This window comes from Protopterus annectens, chromosome 9.part0 (genome assembly GCF_019279795.1).
Source record: "Protopterus annectens isolate FY-2018-M chromosome 9.part0, PAN1.0, whole genome shotgun sequence".
Taxonomy (NCBI): domain Eukaryota; kingdom Metazoa; phylum Chordata; order Ceratodontiformes; family Protopteridae; genus Protopterus; species Protopterus annectens.
In genome coordinates this window covers 880,990,499-881,016,636 of record NC_056743.1, presented here as the reverse complement: position 1 = coordinate 881,016,636, position 26,138 = coordinate 880,990,499, and the positions used below count along the sequence as shown (strand labels likewise).

The following is a 26,138-nucleotide window of genomic DNA, read 5'->3' as shown; positions in this document are numbered from 1 at the left end:
GTCAGTGGTTTAAGGAAACTATAGAGGCTATAATGTGTGTAATGGTCTCTCTAAAACTATTCTTCAGAGTTTCTTTTACTCTATCATTAGATTGGGGTATCTCCTGAGAGAAGAGTTAACCTGAAGATCTTTTCTGTAATGAGTTGGGGGTTGCAGGAACCTGATTCAAGTGAGAAATGGAACCTTCTGGAGTACAGGAGACCTTCCAACAGTAAGTATAACTACATAAGATTTAATGATGCTTATGCCTCATAATTTAAAAAAAAGAAGAAGACTATATAGCAACTAAGTATCCGCTGGTAGCATGCCCTTGTACTGCACAAGTACTGGAAGTAAGACACGTCATAAGTCATTGGAACAGCTGTTTTCCTCAAATGGGTGGAGAACACTAGCAGGAAGGAAAACAAACAGAGAATGATCTCATTAATTTAGCTTGCTGTTTATTCTCAGGGTGTGTTTTGAATAAATAAGAATATGCACTGAAGAAGCAGATGATGGTATGTGTGTGTGTGTGTGTGTGTGTGTGTGTGTGTGTGTGTGTGTGTGTGTGTGTGTGTGTGTGTGTGTGTGTGTGTGTGTGCGTGTGTGTGTGTGTGTGTGTGTGTGCACGCATAAATCTGTGTACTGACAGAATATCTGCAGACTCCTATCTACAATGAAATACTGATACTGCACTTGATTGCTTACACCGATGCAAATGTTTTTCAACAATGGTGTACTTAACACCTGACATCCTGAGCACACCCTTATGTTACTCTCCTTCATGCCCTCACACTGTTCTCTGCCACTTATAGTTAACTGCCACTGTAGCTGCACACAAGATCTCAAAGTTACCCATACAGCGTGTGTCTGACTCTTTTTCGGCCTAGGGGTCACAATGCTTGCATAAACAATCTGTGTCTGCGAACATGAGTAAGAGTCTTGCTGCTCAGAAGAGCCTGCAGATAAGTAAATAAAGGGAAAAAGTGGTCAGATATGTCTAGCACTGTTTTCTCAAACTACCATTGCTATTCTGGCTATCTGACCACTCATGAGAAGCATATCAGTAGAAAAAGTGAACTGCTTATAATACACAGAGTCACCTATCACAAGAAACTGCATTATATTTTCTCAGTACTGTCATGAGAAGAGAATATTTCTTCATTAATCACAGCTATTCCCCAGAAGGCAAATTTAAGTCAAATAAAGTGCAGACGGTTGTACCACAAGAGGCAAAGATAGCATCAATGACTGAGCAGGTTACACATTTGCCTTTAATGCTGGGAAAATCAGAAGGGTGCGGGTTCTTTCCCCTTACAAGACACCTAGATTCGTATTCCAATAATGCCATTATTAGAGGGGTGCTTCACTCCTGAGGTGCTGCTCTTTGGATGAGATTTTAAAGTGAGGCCCCATCTCTCTGCAGGTGGCAATGATAGATGTTACAGATATAATGGCTCTTGTTAAAAAAAAATCTCTTTTATTCTGGCCACATTAATAAATAGGTCATGCCCAGTGGGACTAAGAATTAATCTAATTAATTAAATCCATTCATTCATTTAATTAGAGTGAGTGAGTGAGTGAGTGAGTGAGTGAGTGAGTGAGTGAGTGAGTGAGTGAGTGAATGAATACATGAATGAATCAGTGAATAAATAAAGTATGATGCAAGAGCATGAGGATGGGGGAGAAATGTAGTCCCACAGCTAGATAGCTGATGAGATTTCAGATGTCTTTGAAGTATTATTAGAGTAGCAGGGAGACTGAATCCACAAGTAACGTCATTATTACTTCAGGGTTAAATCTGTGTTATGGCTAGACAATTGTGCTGGTTTATGGTGCCAGTAATCTAGCACAGACAAGAATTCCCAGTCCTGCAACAGCCAAGAGAAGGAAGATCTGAGCAACTTGACTGCCAGCTTGTTTCCTTCAATGGGATGATGTGAGACTTGCCCAATAAATGCCTCCCTCCCACTAAGGACCAAAACAGCAGCAAATACAGGCGACCTAAACAGCAGAAGGCCTCCCAAAAGATAATGCAAATCAGTGCATGTATATGCTTCCCAGTGTGACTCATTTTATTGCATAGTATAGCAGAGACTTAACGTAGTAAAAATATCCCTGCCTCCCACAGTTTGTTGGATCTAGATTGCTGTCATTGAACCATTTCCCTTCCTACTAAAATGAAGCACAAGGCAGTAGTCACAGAGATAACAATAAGCCAGATTTCTGGTGCAGAGGAATGGAGTCCTAACACAATCGCAATGACCTAGACTTGATTAGCAGGCCAAGATGCTGGGGAAGCTGGGGAGGGTTGAGAGAGTAGGCAGCTGATGTCTTGCGTGGGGATGGGGGGATAGATCCTGCTGTTCAACTGCTACCTATCAGACATACACATGCTGCCTAGAGAGCAGTCTAGCATGAACAGTACTTCTGCATGCTAAGCAACGCATGGCACTGTAACTAAGCATGAGTCTGTGAATTCTGGAAGCATGCTCCCACATCCGTACACTGGTATTGTAGATCATATATAAGTAGTGTGCTGACTGGCCACCAACAAGAAAGCTGGCCTAGCCGTGGGTAACAGCCTACCTGCATGTCTTCCATCTCACATCCTCTGTTGCTACCAATAAGACTGAAAGCTCTGATATGTCAATATTTTTCCTGGAAAGAGGGAACCTGCTCCCCCAGAGATGGTGTAGGATGTTAATGTCCAGGAGGACAGGGAACAAAAGGGTTAGTAGAAGACTGGTACAGTCTGATAGTCAGGGAAGGACCAAAACATGCTCAAAAATAAGCAATTGTTTGTAGTCTGAAACCTGTGGTCAGCTGAGCAAGGACACCAAAAATACAACATAAAAAAGAGGAAAAAAAGACAGTACACAAGTGTGCAGACATTTTCAGATCTCTGGTATGCTTTCTCAATTGCACTTTATTGTATTATATTTAGGCCATATTACCACACTACATAGACACTATGAAGTGAATCATCACAGACACATTTATTAGACAGTTTGGTTACTCCACCTCGGATGTATACTGAATCAAAATTGGTCCCCAAATACTCTGAAAAGTGATTACAATGTAGCACAACTATAGAGGAAATACATACAATAATTTTTGAATATGATGGCCACAGTCTGGAAGGTTAAACAGCCTTTTCTTGTTTTAATCTTTTTTAAAATTTAGTGGTTTAAAAGGCAATTCAAACACATTTTTGCCCACTCACCAAATCAGACGCTCTACTAAGGGATCATCTAAAGCTCTTTGAAGTACTATATCAAAAAGCACTTCTAAAATTCTAAGCAAAACATCCAATGGAAAGTATAAGTCCAGGCACTGGTTGAACCAACCAAGCAACCACAACAAAACCAATTCGGCCTGGCTGCAAAGGATGGCAGTAGAGAACCCTTTGGGGGGGGGGGGGCAGAGAAAAGTAAGTAGCAGCCAATAAGAAGGGTAGAAACAGTGAATAACCAGAAGGTAGACATTAAGTGACAGCATAGTCTCTGCTAATAAAAAAGGGAATAAGTAAACAAATTTTGATGCTTGAGGGGCTAAAATGTAACCTGGTCACATTTCTCTGTGGACACCAAGTTGGAAAGTCTCCTGAAGCATTTTTAAGTACTACATCAAAAAGTTCTTCTGAGCACCAACTAAAACATGAAGCACTGCTTGTGAGCACTAACTCAAGTAAGTCACTGAGCTGTGCAAGGATTGCAACAAAACATGACAGTATGGCTTGCAGACTTTGGTCAAACATGGCTAAGCACACTTTGTTATCAACATTCACAGCAAGGCAACTTTATGTGCAGGAAGTAGCTGAATAGTGAAGATTAACCCATAGCTGGAAGACAGGGCCACAAAAAAAGAAAACTAAGTTACAGAAAAAGTGATCATACCTCACAGAGAATGATGGCTAAGGGATACAAAGAGCTTAGTTAGCTGTTTTAGGTGTAGGCTGGCGAGTGGCAGAGGGAACTCCGATTAATCTTACAGGAGGATATAAACACTGGCAGGGGAAAACAGGGAGTAATACAGACTGAAGGCTGAAGGAATGATGGTTATGGGTTAGTCAGTTAATCAGCAGTCAGCAGCAGACAGAATGGACAAGGAAGAGATGCTAAGAGTATGAACAGGAGCTAGTATGCACACAACAGGCAAGCAATATGACAATAGGTTTGCACAGGTGGTTATGGTTAAATAATATTAATATTAGATGACAGCAAAGCTAGAAGAGGAGTTGGGGCATTAGATGGAAAAGAGCAAGACTAGGTTAACAAGACGAGAAGAGAAGAGAGGTTAGGGTGGAAAGTGTAAAGGAGCAGGATGGGGATAGCAAGAAGATGTCAGAAGGTACAGAAAGAAAAGGCAGGTGTGTCCAAGACCAGTGTAGCAGTAGTGACCAGACAAGAAGGAGAAAAGAAGGGGGAAAGCACGAGACAGAAGGAAGAGTATGACCTGGATCTAGGGAAGCCAGAATACAGGATCACTATACTGTCTGAAATGACAGAAAGGATGATGAAATAAGCAGATGCACAGGGAGGAAGGCAAAGGATGAATAATGGACAGTAGGTGAGAAATGACAATATGTGTCCAAGAAAGAAAAAAAGCAGCTGAATGGTACTAATAGGCAGGCTAGAAGTGGCTGGTAAGAGGAAGATGTAAACAAATGCCATAAGTAGGAGAGCTGGCTTGGATAGGGTATGGGAAGGAAGTCCAGAATGAGCAGTCTTGGGACAGCAAGAACAAGAGTGATTAGTGAAAAGTCAGGAGTGGGGGTGCACTAATAATTGGAGACTAGATTAACAGAGGTGGGTTTGGTATAATGATTAAGTCCATCACCTCACAGACACAAGGTACAGGCTTTGATTTGGGTTTGGCATAATGATTAAGTCCTTCATCTCATAGACACAAGGTACAGGGTTTGATTCTGAACTTGGGTTATTGTCTAGGCTTAAAATGGCCTTCAGGGCAATTAGTCTAATATCTACCTATGAGTGATATGTTCGGGGTTGGGAAATGGCATACTGGTTAAAGTGTTTAACTCACAGACAAGAGATAGCAGATTTGCTTCTTACTGAGAGTGAAATTGGCTAGGCTTAAAATGGCCCACAAGGGCAGCTACCCTAGTACTTACCTATGAACCTATGAACCAATGAACAAAGTGCTGAGATAGGAAGACATGCTTAAAAGAAGGAGACTATAGCTGTGAACATGGTGCTAATGCTGAATCTGGAGAGACTAAGCAAGGAAGTAATCATAGCAGTCATAAGCAGTAAAGATGCATCTACGTGCAGTGCTACATATGGGTATAAATATCCTTCCAAGTGAGATAGCTGATGTGGCAACAAGAAGAGCTAATGAACTAGTTTACACTAGCAAGGAGCTGGAGCATGCATGCATGCATTTTCACAAGTGCCATCTATGCCAACAGCCAGCACATCAAAAAAAGAGAATCAGGCAACGCAAGAGTTTGCTAAAGTAGTAGACAAAGGAAGAAACTTAAGTCTTAAGGGAACACTTCTGCTGAAATGTGACTTAAAAGGTACAACCAGATGATGTTTCCTTAATTTAGATGTGGATGGGGAGAGGAGAGAACACTGAAGTAGGAATTTCATGCTGTACAATGCCAGAAGCCTTAGAAATAAGTGGGAGAACTGCAATCATTTATAGATGAAGAAAAGGATGACAAAGCAGGGATTAGAGAGATTTGTGTAAAGAAGAAAAGGCTGTTGGAGATGGTAGTACCTCTGTACAAAGCACAGGAATGGCAGAGTTGACAGATCAGGAGAAGCATTCTATAGAAAGAAAGGAATTAAGACTGGTAATGGACAAAAGTTATAAAGAAGCAAGGCTGATAAAGTCAGAGGGAGATAAGGTGAATGCAAGAGAGTTTAGAATAGTGGATGGGGGCAGAAAAAGCTGCAAAGTCAAGACAGAGAATGAACTGCTAGGAAAAAAAAGACATGCTATTAAGTAGATTTTTCAAGTATGCAGTACAGGGGAAAAGAGGAAGGAAAGAGTTTCTCAAATTGATCAGTGAAAAAAATGGGATATTGAGCAATTTCAGGGAGAGATCCTGAATGATTTGTCATCTTCACAAAAGAAAAGATACTGAGGATGTCAGACTAGAAAGGATGGAGATGAATGGGGGCTGAAGCATGGACTAATGAAGTGCTCAAATCCAGGAGGGTAGAGCAGTTGCTTTCTCTCTGGTGGCAGATGAGAGCTAGGGACCTGACTGGTTACATCCAAAAACCCTAAAAAAAACTAGCTATGGTACTGACAAAACACCTGACAGAAGTTTTAAACTGAAGGTAGGTTACAGTGGTGTTCCCCACAAATGAGATGGAAGGCTCATCCATTTCTATATCATTATATTAGAAACAGCTCTGAGAAACAAATGCATGCCTTCATAGTCAAAGGTTATGACATCCATCCATCCCTCCATTTCTTCTGCCAACATTTCCCTATTAGCAGCTCTGAGAAACAAATCACCACATCATAACCTCACACAAGCAGAAACCTATAATTCAAAGTGGATGATGATGATGATGAAACAGGGGGGTAGCCCAAGAAACATGGAAAGATTTTGGATACAGATCTTTAAAGAGAATAACAATAATCATACATAATATTATAGTCATATAGTAGCAGAAACTATTCTAAGAACTAAGCCAACATGAGAATGGAGAAAGGAGATTCTGATGATAGGGAGGACTGCAGCTGGGGACACAGACAATGAACATGAGGGGGCTGGAATTTATTGGAGAAAACTGGCAAAAGAACCAAGTTATTGGGAGCAAATAGCTAGAGAAATAAAGGTAATAGAATGAGAAGAGGTCAAGAATTTATTTGGACTGCAGGCTAGAGATTGCCTTCCCTATCAAAGATTGATATCAGAGTATAGGCAAAGAGAAAGAAATAGGGGGGAGGGTCCTAAATGAAAAAACAGCACTGGTAGATATTTTAGTAGAATCTAGAACAGAAGCTCCTGTTAAAAAAGAAATAATTAGTAGAGCATACAAAATATTCCATGATAACTATATGAATCGATCAGATGACATTAGAAAGGATTGGGAAGACAGACTGGATAAGCAATGCACAAAGAAACAATGAATACGTGTATGTCTCCCAAATATGCAACAAAATCTAGAAGATTTAGGATTTTTGCTTGGAAATGTTTACATAGGTATTTTTATACCTCACGTAGACTCCAGAGACTTTTTCCTCAGGTAGACAGCAAATGTTGGAGCTGTGATGGGGAAGAAAGAGGTAATTGGGAACTTAATTTCTGGGAGTGTAATGAGTTAGCAGACTTTAACTCATTATATCTGAGTGATGCTTCCACGTCCATTTATAGTTAACTCCTACTGACGCCTCCAGGCATTAAATATTGTTTGTTTATATTTGCATAAATAATCCGAAAGCCATGCTATGTACAAGGTTTTAAAATATTTCATCTTAAAGCTTACACAATGGCAAACTTAACTGCATTAATATTTGACCTCTGTCTGGTGCAGGTAAATAGATATTAACTGTTGTTTTTATGATATTAATTTATTAGATATTAATTTATATAGATATAATGTTCACATTTTTATAAATATCTCAACAACCAAGTAACATAGACAGAACTCCTTAGTCTCATATGAAAGCTCTCAGCTAGATTAATAAAATGTTGCTGACAGTATATGTGTAACTTGACTGGCTGCTGAGATATTGTAAGTTGTTTACAAAATATTATAAATGTAATAGTTATTGTGTTTACTGTGACCTTATTGAATTCAGTTTAAGACCTAGAACCTAAAGAATACTGCCACTATAAAAATAGTTTGTGATGAAGAGTTTTCCATTTATACTTATTTCATAACCCCTATGGTTCCAGAAATATGAACATTTGTTTGAAGTGTGAGGACATAATTTGATTCTCTCAAACGGCTTGGGCTCCACCCATTGGAAGTTACAGTGCAAACTTCCTGAGCTACATTGGAGTGAATGAGTTGAAGATTCCCTGCAGACTACTCTAAAAAGAGATACTGGGTGAGCAAATTGCTGTATCTAGGGAAATGATTTTTATGAGCTATGATGCAGAATCGAAATTGCCTAAACATAGTAAGGCCTTGCTGAGTCTAATTATGGTGGCTGCCAGAAAAGGAATTACTAGAAAATGGAAGTCTAAACCCAACTGTACTAGTAGCAGTGAATATACATATAGGAGAAGAATGAGGTTTAAAAGAAGGCAGGATATGGATGAGCTGTGTAATGTTTGACTGACAATGATTAGGTAGATTATAAGTGATGTATAATGTTTGCAACTAAAATTATGCCAGTATGGTTTGTGGTGGATAATGCTTGCAATTAAGATTATGTCAATATGGATTGTTTTCATTTATATAAATATATGATTGCCTATGTCATAAGTGTTAATTTAATAAAGATGTTTCTTGTTTAAAAAAAAAAGATTCTGCCCTCCATTTCATTATATCAATTTTGTCAAAACCAGGGTCACAGAGTAGGGTCTTATCTCAGAAAGTAACGGTGCAAAGCAGAAACCAACCATAGAAGGAATGCCAAAGTATTGTAGGATACCGAAAAAACCCTATACAGAGGTATACACCAAACTGTTGGACACCAGGGGAAATACTGGCAAACTGAAGGTAGGCTACACAAGGGTGGCAGCAAGACCAGCTCTTTGAATTATAGACCAGTTTGCCTGACCTTGACTAAATAAAAGTGATGGGAACTTTTGTCAGACAATGGTTGGTTGCATATCTAGGCTGTTACCATCTCTGGTACACAAATCAGCATGATGTCATAGACAAAATATATTGCCATCCATCCATCTATCCTTCAGTCCTTTTTCCATACCAGCTTTATCCTAGCACCTGCAGAAAATCAGCATTGTATCACAGCCAAAATGTCCTGCCATCCATCATCTGTCCATCCTCTGTACCAAGTTTATAAAAAATGAAGGTCATGAGGTAGGAACCTATCACAACACATCACGGGTGCAAGGCACAAACCAACCATAGATGGAATACCAAACTACTGTAGAGTATGCACACAATACTTACATCCATCACAAATCCATCTGTCAGCATGTATGTGGAATATAAGAAGAAATGAAAGAAAGACAACAGCAAAACCCACATGGAGAATATGTAAACATCTATTAGGAGGCACTCCAGCCAAGAAATGAAGCAAAGAACCAAATACAATACGGCAGTATTACTAACATACTGCACTACTGTACCACCTCTGACAGTTTAGCTTAATTCATTTCTACAAATGAGTCAAAGTGAAATAAGAGAAGGACATTCTGTCTGACCTAATACTGCTCAGCTTTAGCAGGGCAACAGACTCAATCCCCCTACAAAAGCCTAGAGAACAAGCTTAAATGTTTAAGTGTTAAAAAAAGATACTGAGGCAAGTGAAAAGTTGTGTGATGAAGGGACAGGAACATTGGCAGGTGACCACTGTTGTATCACTGGACCTAGTATTCTTTGGAGTGTTCACCTAAAATGTACTGAGGGGCACATCTGGTTGGAGAGTACAACAAAAAGGGGCTACAGCAGCCAATGGAACTTAGGAAAGAAACTAGAGAGATTGGTTAGATGGCCAAAAGTGATAATGAAGCAGTAGATGGCAGATAGGATTCAGAGTAGTAAAATGTAAAGTGTTGACATCTAGAGCATAACAACCCAGACATTAAGTGTGAACTAGAGGGAAACTGAACTTAATAAAGCAGACAAGACAATGAAATCCCCAACAAAGGAATGTCAAGTGCAAAGTGGAAATCCATCTTTGGGAACTGACTCAAGCGATAAATGTAATATTATCTTTCTCTGTGTAATGTAGGTCAGGAATATAGTTTTGCAGGCCATGTGGGAAAAGGACATAAAAATACTAGAAAGTAGGAAAAAGCAATACTGGAATGTGTTCAAAAGAAAGAAAACTTGTGTAGTTAAGTGAGAAGTGGGAATGGCATACATGGGGAGGTTGAAGGACTGTGATTTGTTTTGCTGCAAAAAAGAAGGGATGTGGCCTGATAAAGCTAGTTTCTTCTACCTTTATTTTTCTATCCTTCTCCTCAAATCTCTACTCTGCTGGTAAATTTTGTAATATCTGGGCCATTCTGACTGTTCCTTCTCTAGATTACTACAAACATACTGCTTTTTCAATACACTAGTGACACCATATCACTGAACAAGGATGGAGACCGTAAACCAAAAATCAATCCTTCTTTAATGATATATATAAAATTACAAGTTGTTAGGCCTTCTTACCAGAAACTTGATGATGCTCATTTTGTGTCCTTCCAATACACTGTGGTAATGTAGAACACTGAAGTACGGGAGACAGAGGTGGCATCTCAGTCACATAAGCTGCTGGCACATAGAATGGCTTAATCTTCTTTGGCTGTCCCACCCTCCGTACCTGCCACCAGTCATCATTAGACTTCCGGATCAAAATAAACTGATCTCCCTCACAGATTTCTATCAGTCTCCCATCAGCAGCTCGGTACTGGTAATAATATAGAGCTTGCAGGATGATAGGGCAGGAAGATTTGATAGCCGATTCTGTCTTTCTCCAACTGCCACCTTCTAGTTTCCAGGATCCTGATAGCATCTCAGCTTGTAATGGCAGTAGTAGCGGAGGCAGAATTCTGCTACCTGGTCCTAAGAGCCATGCTAGTTCTCTCCTCCATTTCCTGCAATGCAAAGCAAACAAGAAAAAATACTGATCAGAATAAAGTTTTTGCTAAATTCAGTGCTTTACAAGTTTCATAAAGATAAAACTGCATCATTTATTTATTTAGTAATGTAATTATTTATCTACTGCTTTTTTACACAGGAAAACCAGACTAGACTGAAATATCCTCTTTCAATGGAAGCCTAGAAAGAAAAGCTACAGTTACAATAACTAGAGTACAAACAAAATAATAATTTGTAGGTTTTAGTTAAAGTAGACATAGCAAAGCATAAATACAAAAATATAATGCTCAGATATTATTTATTTTTCTTAAGGAAAAACAGGAACATATGTCATCATATTGTGCAGGCATAGTTATACCACTGCTTTACTTCTTTTTCTAAAAAAAACTACAGATTTGTTGTTTGGGATTTTGAAACTCAGAACTGGAGACTATGCAATGGCGGCTCGTGGCATCGTACTGCAGGACTGCAGCCCCCCCCCCTTCAGCTGTGTGAAGAAAAGAAAACAACATACATTTCCTTTTGTAAAATAAAAAATATAAATTAAACTGGCTGGTTAGTGCTCTAAGCGAGTCCGAATGACTTGCAAAGTCCCGGAAATCGAACTGCACATGCTCGGCGAGTTCCAGGTTTTTTTTTTTTTTGGTTTCTGTAAATCTGGACTCGGACTGCTGTAACAGCAGTCCAGATTATGGAGAATACTGCATCAGTGTGTGATGCCCAGAAGTCTATGTGGTTTAACCGCACAGTAAAGTGGAAGGGGGCCGGACTGCCACATCTGCAGTCACGTATGTGACGTGGGCGGCAGGATGGCTACTGATTGGTTCTCACTCTCTGAAAAAGAGAGTGAGAAACAATCAGTACAGGCAGTGCACCGTACTTTTCATTACTCTATGGTGGTGGTGCTACCATTGCAAACAGCTTTTTTTGAATTGATTCCTGAATCCGTAGCTACTTCATTTCTTTGTTGTTTGTAATCGTGACAGAGAAGGACAGTCAGTCATTGAAGATTACTAGAGGTTGAATGAGGACAGGAAGAGAGGTAGAAGGGTAAGGAAGCCCTAATTTTAATTATTTAACTATTAATTGGGAAATTAAGTTATGAGGCCAGGAAGTCTTTCTACTTTGGTAGAAAGATTTTTTAACAAAGGTTGACTGCATGTGATGGAGAGAATCACCTAAATGATTCTTAGATCAAGGGGGTTTGATAAGTTGTTGTAATTCACATTGAAGTTTTTTTTTTAACATTTATTCATTGGATGGCTAGAAATGTTTAGGGAGAATATAAAATTGGTGGGCCATTTTTATTTTTTTCAGTGGTAAAAAGGTAGATCTGTTGTAGCATGCATACTTAAGAGTTATGCATTACATTCTGATTAACTGGAGATTTTGTAGACTTGCGTATCTACTCCATGGGTAGGTTAGTAAATAATGATACTGCATATATGAGACTAGGAACAGAAATGTGCACTATGGGTAATGTAAGCATATTCTGCCAGATGCAGTTTTATTATGTATAACTTAACAAGCTTTTGATTTTTGTTAATTTAATAGTATGCTAATCAAATTTGATTTTTTATCAACAATACACACAAGTTGTTAGTTTTCAGTAATGTTTTTGTTCCAGAAGTTGAAAGAGTACAAAACTTGTTAGATATTATGTAGTTCTGTGGTGTAGAGGAATAAAGCCTTGACTATGGGACATGCAACCAGAGTTTGATTTGTGGCAAGGTTACATGTATTAGCTGGTTGGAATGGGTAAGAATGAGGTGCTGCTGATTACTTGGCCATCCTGGGGGGGCAGCTGTGGCTTTCCAAGTGGGTGACACCATGTGTGAGCACTATACCCTGTGGAGTTTGAGCCTGCTGAGTATACCCTACCAGGTATATTAGCACTGAAAGCTGAGAGGAATTTTGCATGCAGAGGCGCACTTCTCCTCAGAGGACAGTTATACCATAGCCTGGAAGACCTTTTGAAGGTGGAGTAGGAATGTCCACGTCCAAAGGGGAAAGTGAGAGGCCAGGCTGCTGCAAAGGACCAGAAAGCTGGCCTGCTTCTTATACCCGACTCTTGCTATCTGGAAACAGAGAATTAATTGTGAATTTGTAGGCAAGAGCAGATCGGCAGTGGGGCTCTTGGCCAGCCCGGAAATAATAGGCTTCCCCATGGAATGAATGGGATGAGTGGGTGCAGGTAGATGAGCAGCTGGGTGATGTCCTGGGGGCAGAGGGAAAATTGCTATGTGTTGTAAGCTAAATAACAAGATTTGGTTATATTCTCATGTAGGAACGCTCCAGACTTGGGCAACCATCCTTTGAATGTTTTAGAAGATTTTTTTCAGATTTTAGATGATTTATTTTTATCAGAATACATTAATGCGAAATCATCTATGATTGAATGAATTGAAACAGTGGACATTAAAAAAACAAGTTAAAAACAATTGGATCAGATGTGTACTTAATGAAGTCAGTTGGTCTCTTCAGGTCACTCAAGTTAAAATCTAACTTGACTGCTAAATTGTAAAGAAATGTTTATTAAACCCTTTTTTGATATATAAAAGCATAAGTGTTTGGTGAATGGAAGAAATGGTGTGTTGGTGGAATTGGAGTATTATGTAGAAGTTGTTGCTTGAGAGTTGGAATGGAATAGTCATGATGCTTTGTGACCAATGAATAGAGAACTTAGAGTGGTAATCTTCATTGTGATTGTGACAGTACAAGGACTAAACTATGGAACTGGAATGGATTGTTTGCAAGATATATGAAGTGTTTGTCAGTCATTGCAGTGGATGAAGTTTATTTTTCTGCACAATCATCAGTTTCTTTCCTTTTAAACAAGCATGTGAAATCCATTTTAATTTCTCCAAGTGGTTTGTTTTTCTAATACCATGATGGGAATGGACCTCATTCCTAAGTCAGGCAGTATTAAAGTTCATGCAGTCAGTATTGTTTCACTCTTTGTTAGCCAAGAGTACTCGTCTCAGTACATAGAACTGTCTCCTCCTGCAGTTAGGTGTATTGGTGGCATACTTAAGATGGATTGTACTTTTTAGTCCTATCAGTCCCATTACTGTTGAGACTGTCTGGGTATTTTCTTCCCACTTGCTCTTGTTTCTTCTTTCAAATCCTGGTATTTATGACTTTGTGTCTTTTGCCACTTGAGACATTGTAATAGCTGGCTGTAGCAATTTCAGTGATGAGTGCTTCTTTAGTCTTTTTTTCCTAAATTACTATATTTTTTGCATTTATTTTTGAACTTCTGGTAATAGTTGTTCCCACGTGATATACACTTCATCATTCTGTGTAATGTTTTGTGGTTCATATTTCCAGTGTTTCTCAGCTACTTCTATACTATAGCCTTTGCATAATCCACAGTGCAACAATTTTGACACATCACTGTGTCTTTCAGTTTATAGACCCGTAGCCATAAATATATGGCACACAAAAATGTGCACAAGCCTGAGACATGTTTTTTGCTGGCTAATGCAGCTTGAAATAGACAGAAGGTGCAACTGGGCTAGGTATACATACAAACATACAGAATGAAACTCTGTGTACTGTAGACTGCAGTGTGAAAGCATATGTCTACATTGTAAGTAAACAGATGGCAATGCGGATTTTATTTTACTCCTTTTACCTTAGCAGAGATGTTTGTTATCTCAGTATATTATGTATACATATCTTTGTTAGTTGGATCTTTTCTCCCTGGGCCTCACTGAAAAGGGGGTTTATTGCTCAGTCAGATTTTCCCAGTAATCAAATGCAATAAATAAATACATTTCCATATAGCAGCTGCCTACACTATATGTTGTCGCAGCTTACTCATGTCTTGGAGAGGAATACAAATGCTAAACAGACCAAGGACAGGGTACATGACAGAGCTCGGATGGAATCTTAAAGCTATCCAATGGAAAGGAAGGGCAAACTGCAATGTGTAGGGGACCATGCTATACTAAGTAGGCAATATGAGACAGAGAATAGTTGGAGTTGTGAGGTACTCCCGCCCCTTTCTAGTTGGCCACACCCCTTCACATTGGCCCCACCCCTTCAGCTGTCTCCGGCAGCCCCCCTTTGATTTGAAGTCACTAGCCACCACTAAGACTATGACCACACTACCAAGCTAGTCTGCTGTAGCATCTACATTAAATTTTAAATTTCAGATTTTTTTATGTTTATATAATATATTATTCTCTTCAGTAGTAAAGAATATTACGTTTGGAGATCAGCAGTTTACTTACTGATTAGCTGTAGCTGTATGCATTACTAAAGCACTATGGCAATCATTTAGTCAGATATGTAGAATAAAAATAGCAGCAAAAGGGAAAAAAAGTGGTTGATACTACTGAATATTTGAAAGAAAGTAGATATTATGAGATATCACAGGTACCCTACAGATGACCAAGTGATTTTGATCTGGCAATAATTCAGTGAATTCTATTCACTAAATTCTTTGATAACCAAAAACAGATTATGCAGGGAGAAACACATCCACTTACTACAAGCAAGAGAAGGCACCTATAGTACCTCTACTAAACATAACCATCTTTCACATTGTAACAACTACAGTAAAAGTTGTATCTCCTTCATGGGGTGACTTCAGGAACCAAGGAAATTGGTGTTTGCAAGTGCCACTTAATGAAAAAGGTGTATTATCCTAGTCTGTTACATACCTTGGAGCATACCTTACGTAATATATAATTAGCTGATGCTTCAAAGACAACTGATACACATGTACCTAGCCAACCTTGTTGAGCAATATAACCCTTTAATATGCAACACCATGTAATACTTTCACATACTACTGGTGTATTTATTCAGGTCTGTTTCAAATGACCAGGCCAAATGAATGTATCATTACATTGTATAAATAAGCCCATTGAATAATATTACCTACAACTATTTTTGTTGCTTCCTGCTCTTTCATTTCACATTTCTGGTTTGCTCTAGCAGACCTCCTCCCATCCTTTCAATGCCTATCTTCAAGGAGTCTGCCATTCACCTTGCTGGTAAATAGTCCAAAATGTATGCCACATTTGGAAGCTAGTAGTTTCCTAAGCAGTACCACCCAGATTGCAGAGATCCCCAGTCAGCAGTGTGTGGACAGTGAAGGATGGGATCCCCAGTCAGCAGTGTGTGGACAGTGAAGGATGGGATCCCCAGTCAGTAGTGTGTGGACAGTGAAGGATGGGATCCTCAGTCAGCAGTGTGTGGACAGTGAAGGATGGGATCCCCAGTCAGTAGTGTGTGGACAGTGAAGGATGGGATCCCCAGCCAGCAGTGTGTGGACAGTGAAGGATGGGATCCCCAGTCAGCGGTGTGTGGACAGTGAAGGATGGGATCCCCAGTCAGCAGTGTGTGGACAGTACTGCTGATAGTGAAGGATTGGATCCCCAGTCAGCAGTGTGTGGACAGTGAAGGATGGGATCCCCAGTCAGAAGTGTGTGGACAGTGAAGGATGGGATTTCCAGTCAGTAGTGTGTGGCCAGTGATGGATACTGCTTACAGTGCCCTCTTCAGATTAATGTCTCTCAACACTGTTCTCAAGGGATGTCAGTTAAGCACTGATCAACAGCAGAAACAAGCCAAGGCATGTAGCTGTGTATCAGTTTGTAGTGAAATCTTTTATCACTTTCTCCTCTGAGTCACTACGTGATTTCAGCCACATAGCAAACATGCAGAAAACAATGCATACCTCCAACAGAAGTAAAAGCCTTTGTACTCCCCCATCTTATTCCCCAGACCACTCCTCCATGTCTTCTAATCACAACATAGTTAGCGTAACAAATGACCCCGGATGTTCTGGGTGAGAATAAAAGAAATAAGAACTCAGCATTTCTTCTCCAAGATAGCAGAGTAGCATGCAAGTATTCAGTATCCATTTATGGGGTATCATTCTGGCCGTTAAATGACTGATTACAGTAAAATACTGCAGCAGTGAGAACCATTCTACATGTAGGCTGAGCCATATATATACCATATACTCATGTGTTGTACATTCATTTTGAAAGGGTAGTATTTGCCAATCTTAGAAGCACAAAGCACATCCTTAAATAGATAAAAGGAAAGTTTTATCAGTTTGCATAAAAGATGCACATATGTAGATGCAGCAGAAAAGCTCTATGGCTTACCAAGTCTGTGAACATATTACAACTAGCCCCCACCTAGCTGTTCCTAACATATCCCTGTGCCATTTTTTCCTTAATTATTTATTTATCATGTTTGCAAATCAGGAATATCCAACTGGGAAGTCCCATTTTTAAGTAAAGTCCCCGGGGAAAAAATCCATTACGGTGTATGAACTTGCTACTCATTTGTAGTCACAGTTACAGACAGTGGATCCATAAACAAGTGGAAAGTATGAAAACATCATCATATAAATAAGATTCCATTACAGGTATGAGCATGAGGGTAACACTACATTAAATCCATGCTACCCTTTATCTGCTCACACTGCTAACTATCATGGGTCTCTCTAGACCCTGTTCCGTCCAGCTCTAGCACATCACTTTATCAACAACATACTTGCTGATCCTGTTCTCCAAACACACTGTGATGTCTTACAGACACACACTGAAGTGCATTTGTCCCTTTGGCAGCCCACCATTCAATAACTTTTTTCCTGACAGTTATCCTCTAATAATAGCATTCTTCTGATCAGACACCAAGTTTCTAATCCACTCTACAATCATAGTGTTCAGTGTTCTTTGCCAGTCTCCTGTGTGGCATAGCGCCAAGGACCAAAGGCCTTGCTGAAGAACAGCTACACCTCATCCACATAATTCCCCATGTCCACCTTACTAATCAATCAGTCACAGGGCAGGATTAAGATGGACTGGCAAAACCTCAATGCGGGCTAACATCAGAGAAATACAATTTGTGAAAGAGACTCTATTGCTATACTTGAGATAATCTAATTTTCAAAACGAGAGTTTGTGGCATGTAGCTTCTGACTTCTCATTTATTTCCCAGTCACTTACTGTTACATAACTTTGGGCACAAAACCATTCTCAGCCATTTGGTTAATTGTGTGATTTTCTGTTTTTCTTGTTCTACTTGCACAGGGAAATGACAACACCTAGAAGAAGGGTATTCTGCTGCCAAACTTCCTGCAAAACTTGAGTTTCAAGTACATTATCTGCCAGACTGACTGCCCCAAAATGCACAATTAGAGGGGGTTATTACACCATTTTTATGACTATTTTTTATTAAAGCCAGTCTTGTTCCCGCCAACAAACTTACAGAGAACTCCGCAATGCTTTTCAAGTCTTCCAACTGTATCCAGTGCCTCCCAAGCTAAGATAAGAATATTTTCTTCATTTAATGCACTTGTACCTGCTTTATACAGTGATTGCTACTCTTTTTCAGAAATTCTTAAAGCATGTATTTAATTTTGTGACAAAAATAGCCCTTTATCCTTTTGTTGGCTTTTCTCATTTTGATTGCCTCCAAATCACCTTGTAGAAGGGCAAATTAGCCAGGGACTTGGTGGTTTGCTAGTTCTTTGAAGTTTAATCTGTAGTTCAGAGATGATTTTGCTGTGCTTTTACATGAAAAAATTCCATGATCATCTATCTTGTGGCAAAAGGTGTTTACCTAGTCTTTCTGATTTGGGAATCACTCCAGGAAGCTCAAAATGTGGTTGTTCATTGGCTAGAGGGCACATGAGTCACTTTCCAAGCTTTTTTCTCTGCTATGACTCATGCAAGTTTGCAATGCTGTGTGTTCACTTACAGAGAACTTTGCAATGCTTTTTAAGTGTTTCAGCTGCATCCAGAGCCATCCAAGCTATGAATATTTTCTTGATTTATTGCAGTTGCACCTGATTTTTCCAGTGATCACTATTGTTTTTGAGCATTTTTGAAATATTTATTTAATTTTGTGACAAAATAGTAATTTCTCTGCTTGTTGGTTCATAGGTAGGTACTAGGCTATCGGCCCTGGGGCCTATACAAGCCCAGCCAAAAAGGTACCCTGGCTTTTACCACCCAAGAAAATTATTTTCCTGTGCCACTGTCGAGCAGAGCAACAGAGGTAATCCCTGGGGTGAATTTCCTATTTCCCATCCAGTCATCAAGATTTTTCTTGAAGAGTGCTAATGAGGAGCTTTGTTTGATATAGATAGGTAGTTTATTCCAGAGTATGGTAAGTCTCTGGGACAGGAATCTATCCCTCTGGCATGTTCTGTTTATTGTGTTGACAAGGTTTAGGTCCCTAGAGCGTGTAGCTCAAGGGATTGGGATTTCTTTAAGTGGAGCATGTCCAACAGCTCTGGGTTTGACATAGCTTTGTATGTTAGGCAGAGATCTCCTCTGAGTAGGCGATATGCGACTGAGTAAAGCTGGAGTTTTTTGAGACAGTCTGCGTAGAGCATCTGTTTGAGGCCAGTAATCCTCTTTGTGAGGTATTTCTGTGGCCTTTCCAGTTGTTGTAGATGTCTTGTGAGGTACATACCAAAAGGGGAGTTGTACTCTATAATGGGTCTAATGAGTGATGAGTATAGGGGAACAATGACCTCTTTTTTTCTGGATGAGAAACCTTTTGTGATGAGGTGTGCCACGTAGAAGGATTTCCTGACTACTGTGGCAATGTGATTATCAAAGGAGAGACTACTGTCCACCTGTGTCCCAAGGTCTCTTATCACACTTTCGATGTTAGGTATACTACCGCCTATGTTGTAGTTCATGGGTACAGAGTTTTTACCAAAGGGGATGACAATGCACTTTTTTGCATTGAGCTTGAGGCCATGGCTTTGACACCAGACATCTGTCTCAGTGAGGCCCTTTTGTAGGATGTCCACATCATTAGGAGTTTCGATTATGGCTCTTAGTTTGCAGTCATCTGCGAACTTCATTAGCCAAAGACCTTCTGTGTTAGCCTGTACTTCAGAGAAGTAAATACCAAATAGGAGAGGACCCAGGACTGAACCCTGTGGTACTCCACTTGTCACTGGTCTGAAGTCGGATTTGGAGTCTGCTACTTTCACAGTGTGGGTTCTGTCAGTGAGCCAGTTATCAACCCATCTTGTGACATAGGGATTTATACCTAGTTTAGTGAGTTTATCTATAATTCCAGAGTGGGGGATGGTGTCAAAAGCCTTGGCAAGCTCTAGATAGGCTGTGTGAATCACCTTATCCTTGTCTATGGCTTTGGTGACTGCTTCAAAGAAGTCTATCAGGTTTAGGAGACATGATATGCCTTTTACAAACCCGAACTGGGTGGGGTCCAGAGTTTGGAGATTACCAATGTCTTTGTTTATAAGTTCCATGATGATACGTTCCATGGCCTTGCAGACCTGGCTCATCAGGCTAATGGTGCGGTAGTTCCTGGGGTCCATGGTGGCTCCCCCCTTGTGCAGTGGGATAACCATTGCTGTGCACCATTCAGCAGGCACAAAGCCTGAGGTGAGGCTATGATTGAACATGGTACTTAGGTGGGGTGCCAGTTCATTCTGTAGTTCATGTAGAAAGCAGCCTGGGATGTTGTCTGGTCCCATGGATGCTGTGTTCTTGGCTTTGGAGAGTGTGGTTTTTACCTGTGCAGCCGTGATTACAGGAACTTTGCATTCTTCTGGTATAGAGATGGGCTCTTTAGGGGGTGAGAGGTGGGTAAAGTAAGCACTGAACCTATCTGCCAGGATGTTGGCAATATCAGTTGGGTCTGTACATTTAGTACCATTGTGCTGTACCTCAGAGTAGATCTGAGTGTTGCCATTGAGATTCTTGACATAGCTATAGAATGCTTTGTGGTTGTCTTTAGAATCAGTGGCAATTTTGTTTTCATAACTAGCTTTGGAGGATTTTATCAGGGATCACAGCTTCTTACTGAGGCTGACCAGGGAGCTCCTCCACTCGTGGAATTGTACTCTCTTTACAACAGTTTCTTCCTTCTGTTGTACAGTTTGTTTATGGCAGGGGACCACCAGACTGGCTTCCTTTTTTTGGAGGATAGCATCTTGGTTCTGTTTGGGATTGCACGATCCATGCACTCATGTAAGTGCTTATAAAGTGCAATTGTGTAGGATTCAGTAGTCGTAAATGTATTGTCCATCTGCATGGGTGTCATGAAGTTCACCACTTCTGTCTTAAGAAGCATGAAGTTGGCTTTGGAGAAATTTTTTACCATGGTTTCCTTAATGGGGGGTGGGGGCAGGATGTGGATATCTAGGGAAATTAGCTTATGGTCAGATCGGACCAATGAGGCGTTGACTTCAGGTGTGGAACACCGGTCACTCATGTTGGTAATGACTAGATCTAGGATACTGTTGCCCCTGGTGGGGGTGTGGATAAGTTGATCCAGGGCACTGGAGTTTATGAATTCCAGAAAGCGTTGAGCGAAGGAGTTGGTACATGAGTAGTTTTCCCAGTTAATGGTGGGGTAGTTGAAATCGCCCATTTTTAGGGTGTTTGGTTGAACCCTAATATTTTCCAGTACATCAAGAAAAGAGGAGTGGGAATCCTGGGGCATAGTGGGTGATCTGTAGCACAATTTGGATTGCAGTTTTGCCCAGAGTTAGTTGCACTTGGATAACCTCAGCTGCATTATGCTGAGCAACTAGCCTGGAGGTGTGGATATCCTTAATGAATATGGACACACCTCCACCTTTGGCTTTTCTATTTCTATTTGCCTCTAAATCACATTGCAGAAAGGTGAATTAGCCAGGGACTTAGTTGTTTGTTGGGGTCTATATTATATAAACGACACATTAAAATGTTGACTTACCTTTTGATCGAAGCTGCACAAAATCAAACAGCCAAATTGTTGATTTCTTTCCAAGGAAAAGAAATCCATTGGCAGTTCTTTTAAATCTGCCCTTTTCCCGACTGTAGTGCGATCTCAGAGTTAGCATATTTAGTTAGGGGTGTGTGGGGGGCACAGCCCTCCACTTTAATAGTGTTTGGTGTAATGTGGTGTGTGTGTTTGTTCTGGTATCACTCCAAGGGGACTCAATATCTGTCAGCATGGAGGACATGGTCAACAGGCCACATTGCTTTGCCAAGGATGGGCTGCATCTGTCCCCCCTAGGCTTTAAGATATTGGCTAAATCTTTATCCACCCCCTTACAGCCAATTTTTATGTAATGCCAAAAAGATAACACTACCAACATAGTGAAAAAGTCTCCATAAGGAGTTACTGCTCAGTGCTGGGAGCCTAAACAAAAAATTCCACACTCTTCAAGCCCTCCTCACTCTGGAGAATATAAACATGTGTACTATGAGTGGGACTTGGTTTCTAGTCATAGAAAGTACTCCAGCAGTGCAAGGATGCACAGCATTCCACACATTTAGACCAACAACAGCACAGACTGGGGCCAAAGGTGGAGGTGTCTGGATCTATGACAGCAACAAACATGCATCTAGGTTAGTTAAAGAGTATGATACTCTGGAGATCATACACATGCAAGTCACCATAGATAAGGTCCCTCACCATATCATGGCTAGCTACAGGTCACCATCTACACCCCTAGAGTCTCATGACTCTTACCTAATCCTACTAGATATACTCACCATCCAACTAAACACCCTATTCATGGTGACTTTATCTACCCCTCTATAGCTTGGGAAATTTACACTGCCTCAAACTCAAAAGCACAATTTTTCCTGGACTTTATTAACAGATACACCCTGGAACAGACAGTGTATGCTCCAACCAGAGGATCAAACATACTGGATCTTGTACTCACCAACATGGGACAGCTCTGCACATACACCCTGTGTCACATCCTCACTAGTAAGGTCAGATCACAAAGGTATCTCCTTCGAAGTAAATATCATCCCAGCAAACCCAACTAAACCAGTAACAGTTAGGAACTATTCTAAGGCAAACTGCATCCTATTAAAAAATGTAATGCTCCCCCTAACTCCAAGACCACAGCTACCTATGCAGAATTATTCGCAGAGTCCCTATTCATACATGTCAATGGCTGCATAGAGGCTGCTGTACCTACCAGAAGTAAACCCAAAACAAACTCCACTGATGGAATCCTCACCTAAACAGGGTATATAGTAAGACAAGAACACTCAAGGCTCATGTCACAACTACATAATTTTCCCAATATTTTCCTAGGAAAGATACTTAATTCACTGAAACATACACAGCCCCAATTTTCACATCAGACAAACCCTTATTTTTATTTTTATTCAAAGCCATTCCAATTGCCTTTAAACATCCATTCAAGCAAGCCAACATTTCCATATTTTGTTCTTTGCAACTACAACTATATTGTCTGTTTATGTCAAAACTACTGGAATCACCACCTCCTTTTGCATCACATATTTTGCATCTTTCATTTTATAAGGTACTTCACTCACTATTGCAAACAATAATTTAGTCATGGGATATCCTTGTCTTATACTTCATACATAGGTTCATAGGTTCATAAGTGTGTACTAGGCCAATGGCCCTGGTGCCTTTACAAACCTAGCCCATAGAAGTGCCCTGGCATCATGTCACCATTAGTTCCCGGTGCCTCTATCAAGTAGAGCCAATGGAGTGATCCCCAGGGTGAACTTTTTATTTCCCATCCACTCATCAAGATTTCTCTTGAAAAGGGCCAATGAGTTGCGCTGCTTGAGATGTATGGGAAGTCTATTCCAGAGCATGGGCAGTCTCTGGGTTATGAACCTGTCCCTCCAGCATGTTCTGTTGTGGTAATGAGGTTGAGGTCCCTGGAGCATGTGGTGTGGAGGGATTGGGATTTCTTTAGGTGTAACATTTCTAAAAGGGCTGGGTCAAACATGGCTTTGTAAGTCAAGCAGAGATCCCCTCTTAATAGATGAAATGAGACAGAGAAAAGCTGGAGTTTTTTGAGTCTGTCCATGTAGGGCATGTGTTTAAGGCCTAGGATCCTCTTTGTGAGGTACTTTTGTGGCCTTTCCAGTTGTTGCAGGTGTTTAGTGAGGTACATGCCAAATGGGGCATTATACTCGATGACAGGCCTAATGAGGGAAGAGTAGAGAGAGATGATGACCTCTTTCTTCCTGGATGCAAAACCCTTGGTAATGAGATGTGCCACATAGAAGGACTTTCTGACCACAGTGGCAATGTGGTGGTCGAAGGAGAGGTTGCTGTCAGCCTGTGTCCCCAGATCTCTTATAACACCTTCAGTGTTCAGTGGGCTACCATCAATGTGGTAATGAGTGGGAACTGAGTTTTTCCCAAAGGGAATGACAACGCATTTTTTGGCATTAAGCTTAAGGCCATGGTTTTGACACCAGTCGTTAGTCTCAGTGAGGTCTTTCTGTAGGATGTCTACATCATTTGGGGAGTTAATAATGGCTCCCAGCTTGCAATCGTCGGTGAGCTTGGTCAGCCAGAGTCCCTCTGTGTTGGCCTGGACTTCTGAAACATAGATGCCAAACAAGAGAAGACCCAGAACCGATCCCTGTGGGACTCCACCTGGAGTCTGCTACTTTCACACTGTGGGTTCGGTCTGTGAGCCAATTTGCAACCCATATATTTTTTTTACTGAACCACCCATTCACTAACACTCTCACTCTATTATTCTGATATGCTGGCATACACACTCTCCTAATTATATTACCTATTCCATACTTCTCCATGACATTCTACAAATCCTCAGTTTCTCTCACAACCAATAACAGTTCTTGACATTCCTTCCCTGTTAGACCATATATACTTTCTTCCATACTATCCCTCATCCTTCCTTCCTTCCTTCCTTCTAATCTCCTTTGTATTATTCTCATAAAAAATATAATTTGTGTTATCTAGTGTGAAGGTTCTCCAATTTTTTATCTTCTCATCTTTCTTCCATATAAATTTTAATACCCCTGTTAATAACTGTTCATAAAAAACACTTCTTTCAATCATTCATTCAGTACATTTACAATATATTATTTTTGCTAGTCTGTTAATTTCTTGTACATAGCTTCATAGGTTCATAGGTGTGTACTAGGCTAATGGCCCTGACACCTTTGCAAGCCTAGCCCATAGGATTACCCTGGCATTGTGCCACCCGACCTTAGTTTCCAGTGCCTCTGTCGAGTAGAGCCACTGGAGTGATCCCCGGGGTGAATTTTCTATTTCTCATCCACTCATCAAGATTTCTCTTGAAGAGAGCCAGTGAGGTGCTCTGTTTGACATGTATGGGAAGTCTATTCCATAGCATGGGCAGTCTCTGGGTTATGAACCTGTCCCTCCAGCACATTCTGTTGATTGTGGTAATGAGGTTGAGGTCTCTGGAGCATGTGGTGCGGAGGGATTGGGATTTCTTTAGATGTAGCATTTCTAACAGAGCTGGGTCAGACATGGCTTTGTACATCAAGCAGAGATCGCCTCTAAGTAGGTAATATAAGACAAAGAATAGTTGGAGTTTTTTTAGTCTGTCCATATAGGACAAGTGTTTAAGGCCTAGGATCCTCCTTGTGAGGTACGTTTGCAGCCTCTCCAGTTGTTGCAGGTATCTAGAGAGGTACATGCCAAATGGGGCATTGTTCTTGATGGCTGGCCTAATGAGGGAAGAGTAGAGGGAGGCAATGACCTTTTTCTTCCTGGATGCAAAACCCTTAGTAATGAGATATGCCACATAGAAGGTCTTTCTGACCACAGTGGCAGTGTAGTGTTTAAAAGAGAGGTTGCTGTCAACCTGTGTTCCTAGATCTCTTATAATGTCTTCTGTGTTCAGTGGACTACCATCGATGTGGTAGTTCATGGGAACTGGGTGTTTCCCAAAGGGGATGACAGCACATTTTTTGGCATTGTGCTTAAGGCCATGGTTCTGACACCAGTCATTGGTCTCTGTGAGGCTTTTCTGTAGGGTGTCAACATCACTTGGGGACTTAATAATGGCTCCCAACTTGCAATCATCAGCAAACTTTGTCAGCCAGAGTCCCTTCATGTTGGGCTGGACTTCTGAGAAGTAGATACCAAACAGGAGAGGACCCAGGACCAATCCCTGTGGGACTCGACTAGTGACTGGTCGGCAGTCTGACTTGGAGTCAGCTACTTTCACACTGTGGGTTCTATCTGTGAGCCAGTTTGTAACCCACCTAGTGATATAGGGGTTGATGCCTAGCTTAGTGAGTTTTTCTATGATTCCATACACTATACCATCTGAGCCTGATACTGAATCAACATTTACTTTCCTAAGGACTTCATCCAATACACTAATAGTAATTACTTTTTCAAATTCTTTCTTAAGTCATTCTGGATTTTTTTTTTTTAGTTTCCATTCTCTCTTATTTTCCTTCATTTTACTCTTATACATATTTTCCAGATGCTGTACTACAATACTCATAGTTTGCTCTTATGTTCTTTTTACCTCTAATTTTAGATTTTTTATAATTTTCCTCATTATACTAAAGTCCTTCTTTAATTATTTTAACTAAATATGCAGATACCTCCTCCCTTCTCCCTTGTAAATAATACTTCTGCCCCAACTGTAATGCCTTAATTTTTCTTGATTTCTTTTATATATTTTTTTTC

The 26,138-nt window shown here is 40.4% G+C and overlaps 1 protein-coding gene across 3 annotated transcripts in view; it reads right to left on the bottom strand.

Moving 5' to 3' along the window:
- Positions 1-26,138, bottom strand: part of ARHGAP9 (Rho GTPase activating protein 9) — a 1,328,608-nt gene that overhangs the window by 1,064,141 nt on the left and 238,329 nt on the right. For all 3 annotated transcript variants that reach the window (XM_044083613.1, XM_044083614.1, XM_044083615.1), the window contains one exon: positions 10,269-10,693. In XM_044083613.1, the coding sequence (XP_043939548.1) occupies positions 10,269-10,611 (343 nt within the window). In that variant the 5' untranslated portion in view covers positions 10,612-10,693. The remainder of the gene's footprint in view (positions 1-10,268; positions 10,694-26,138) is intronic.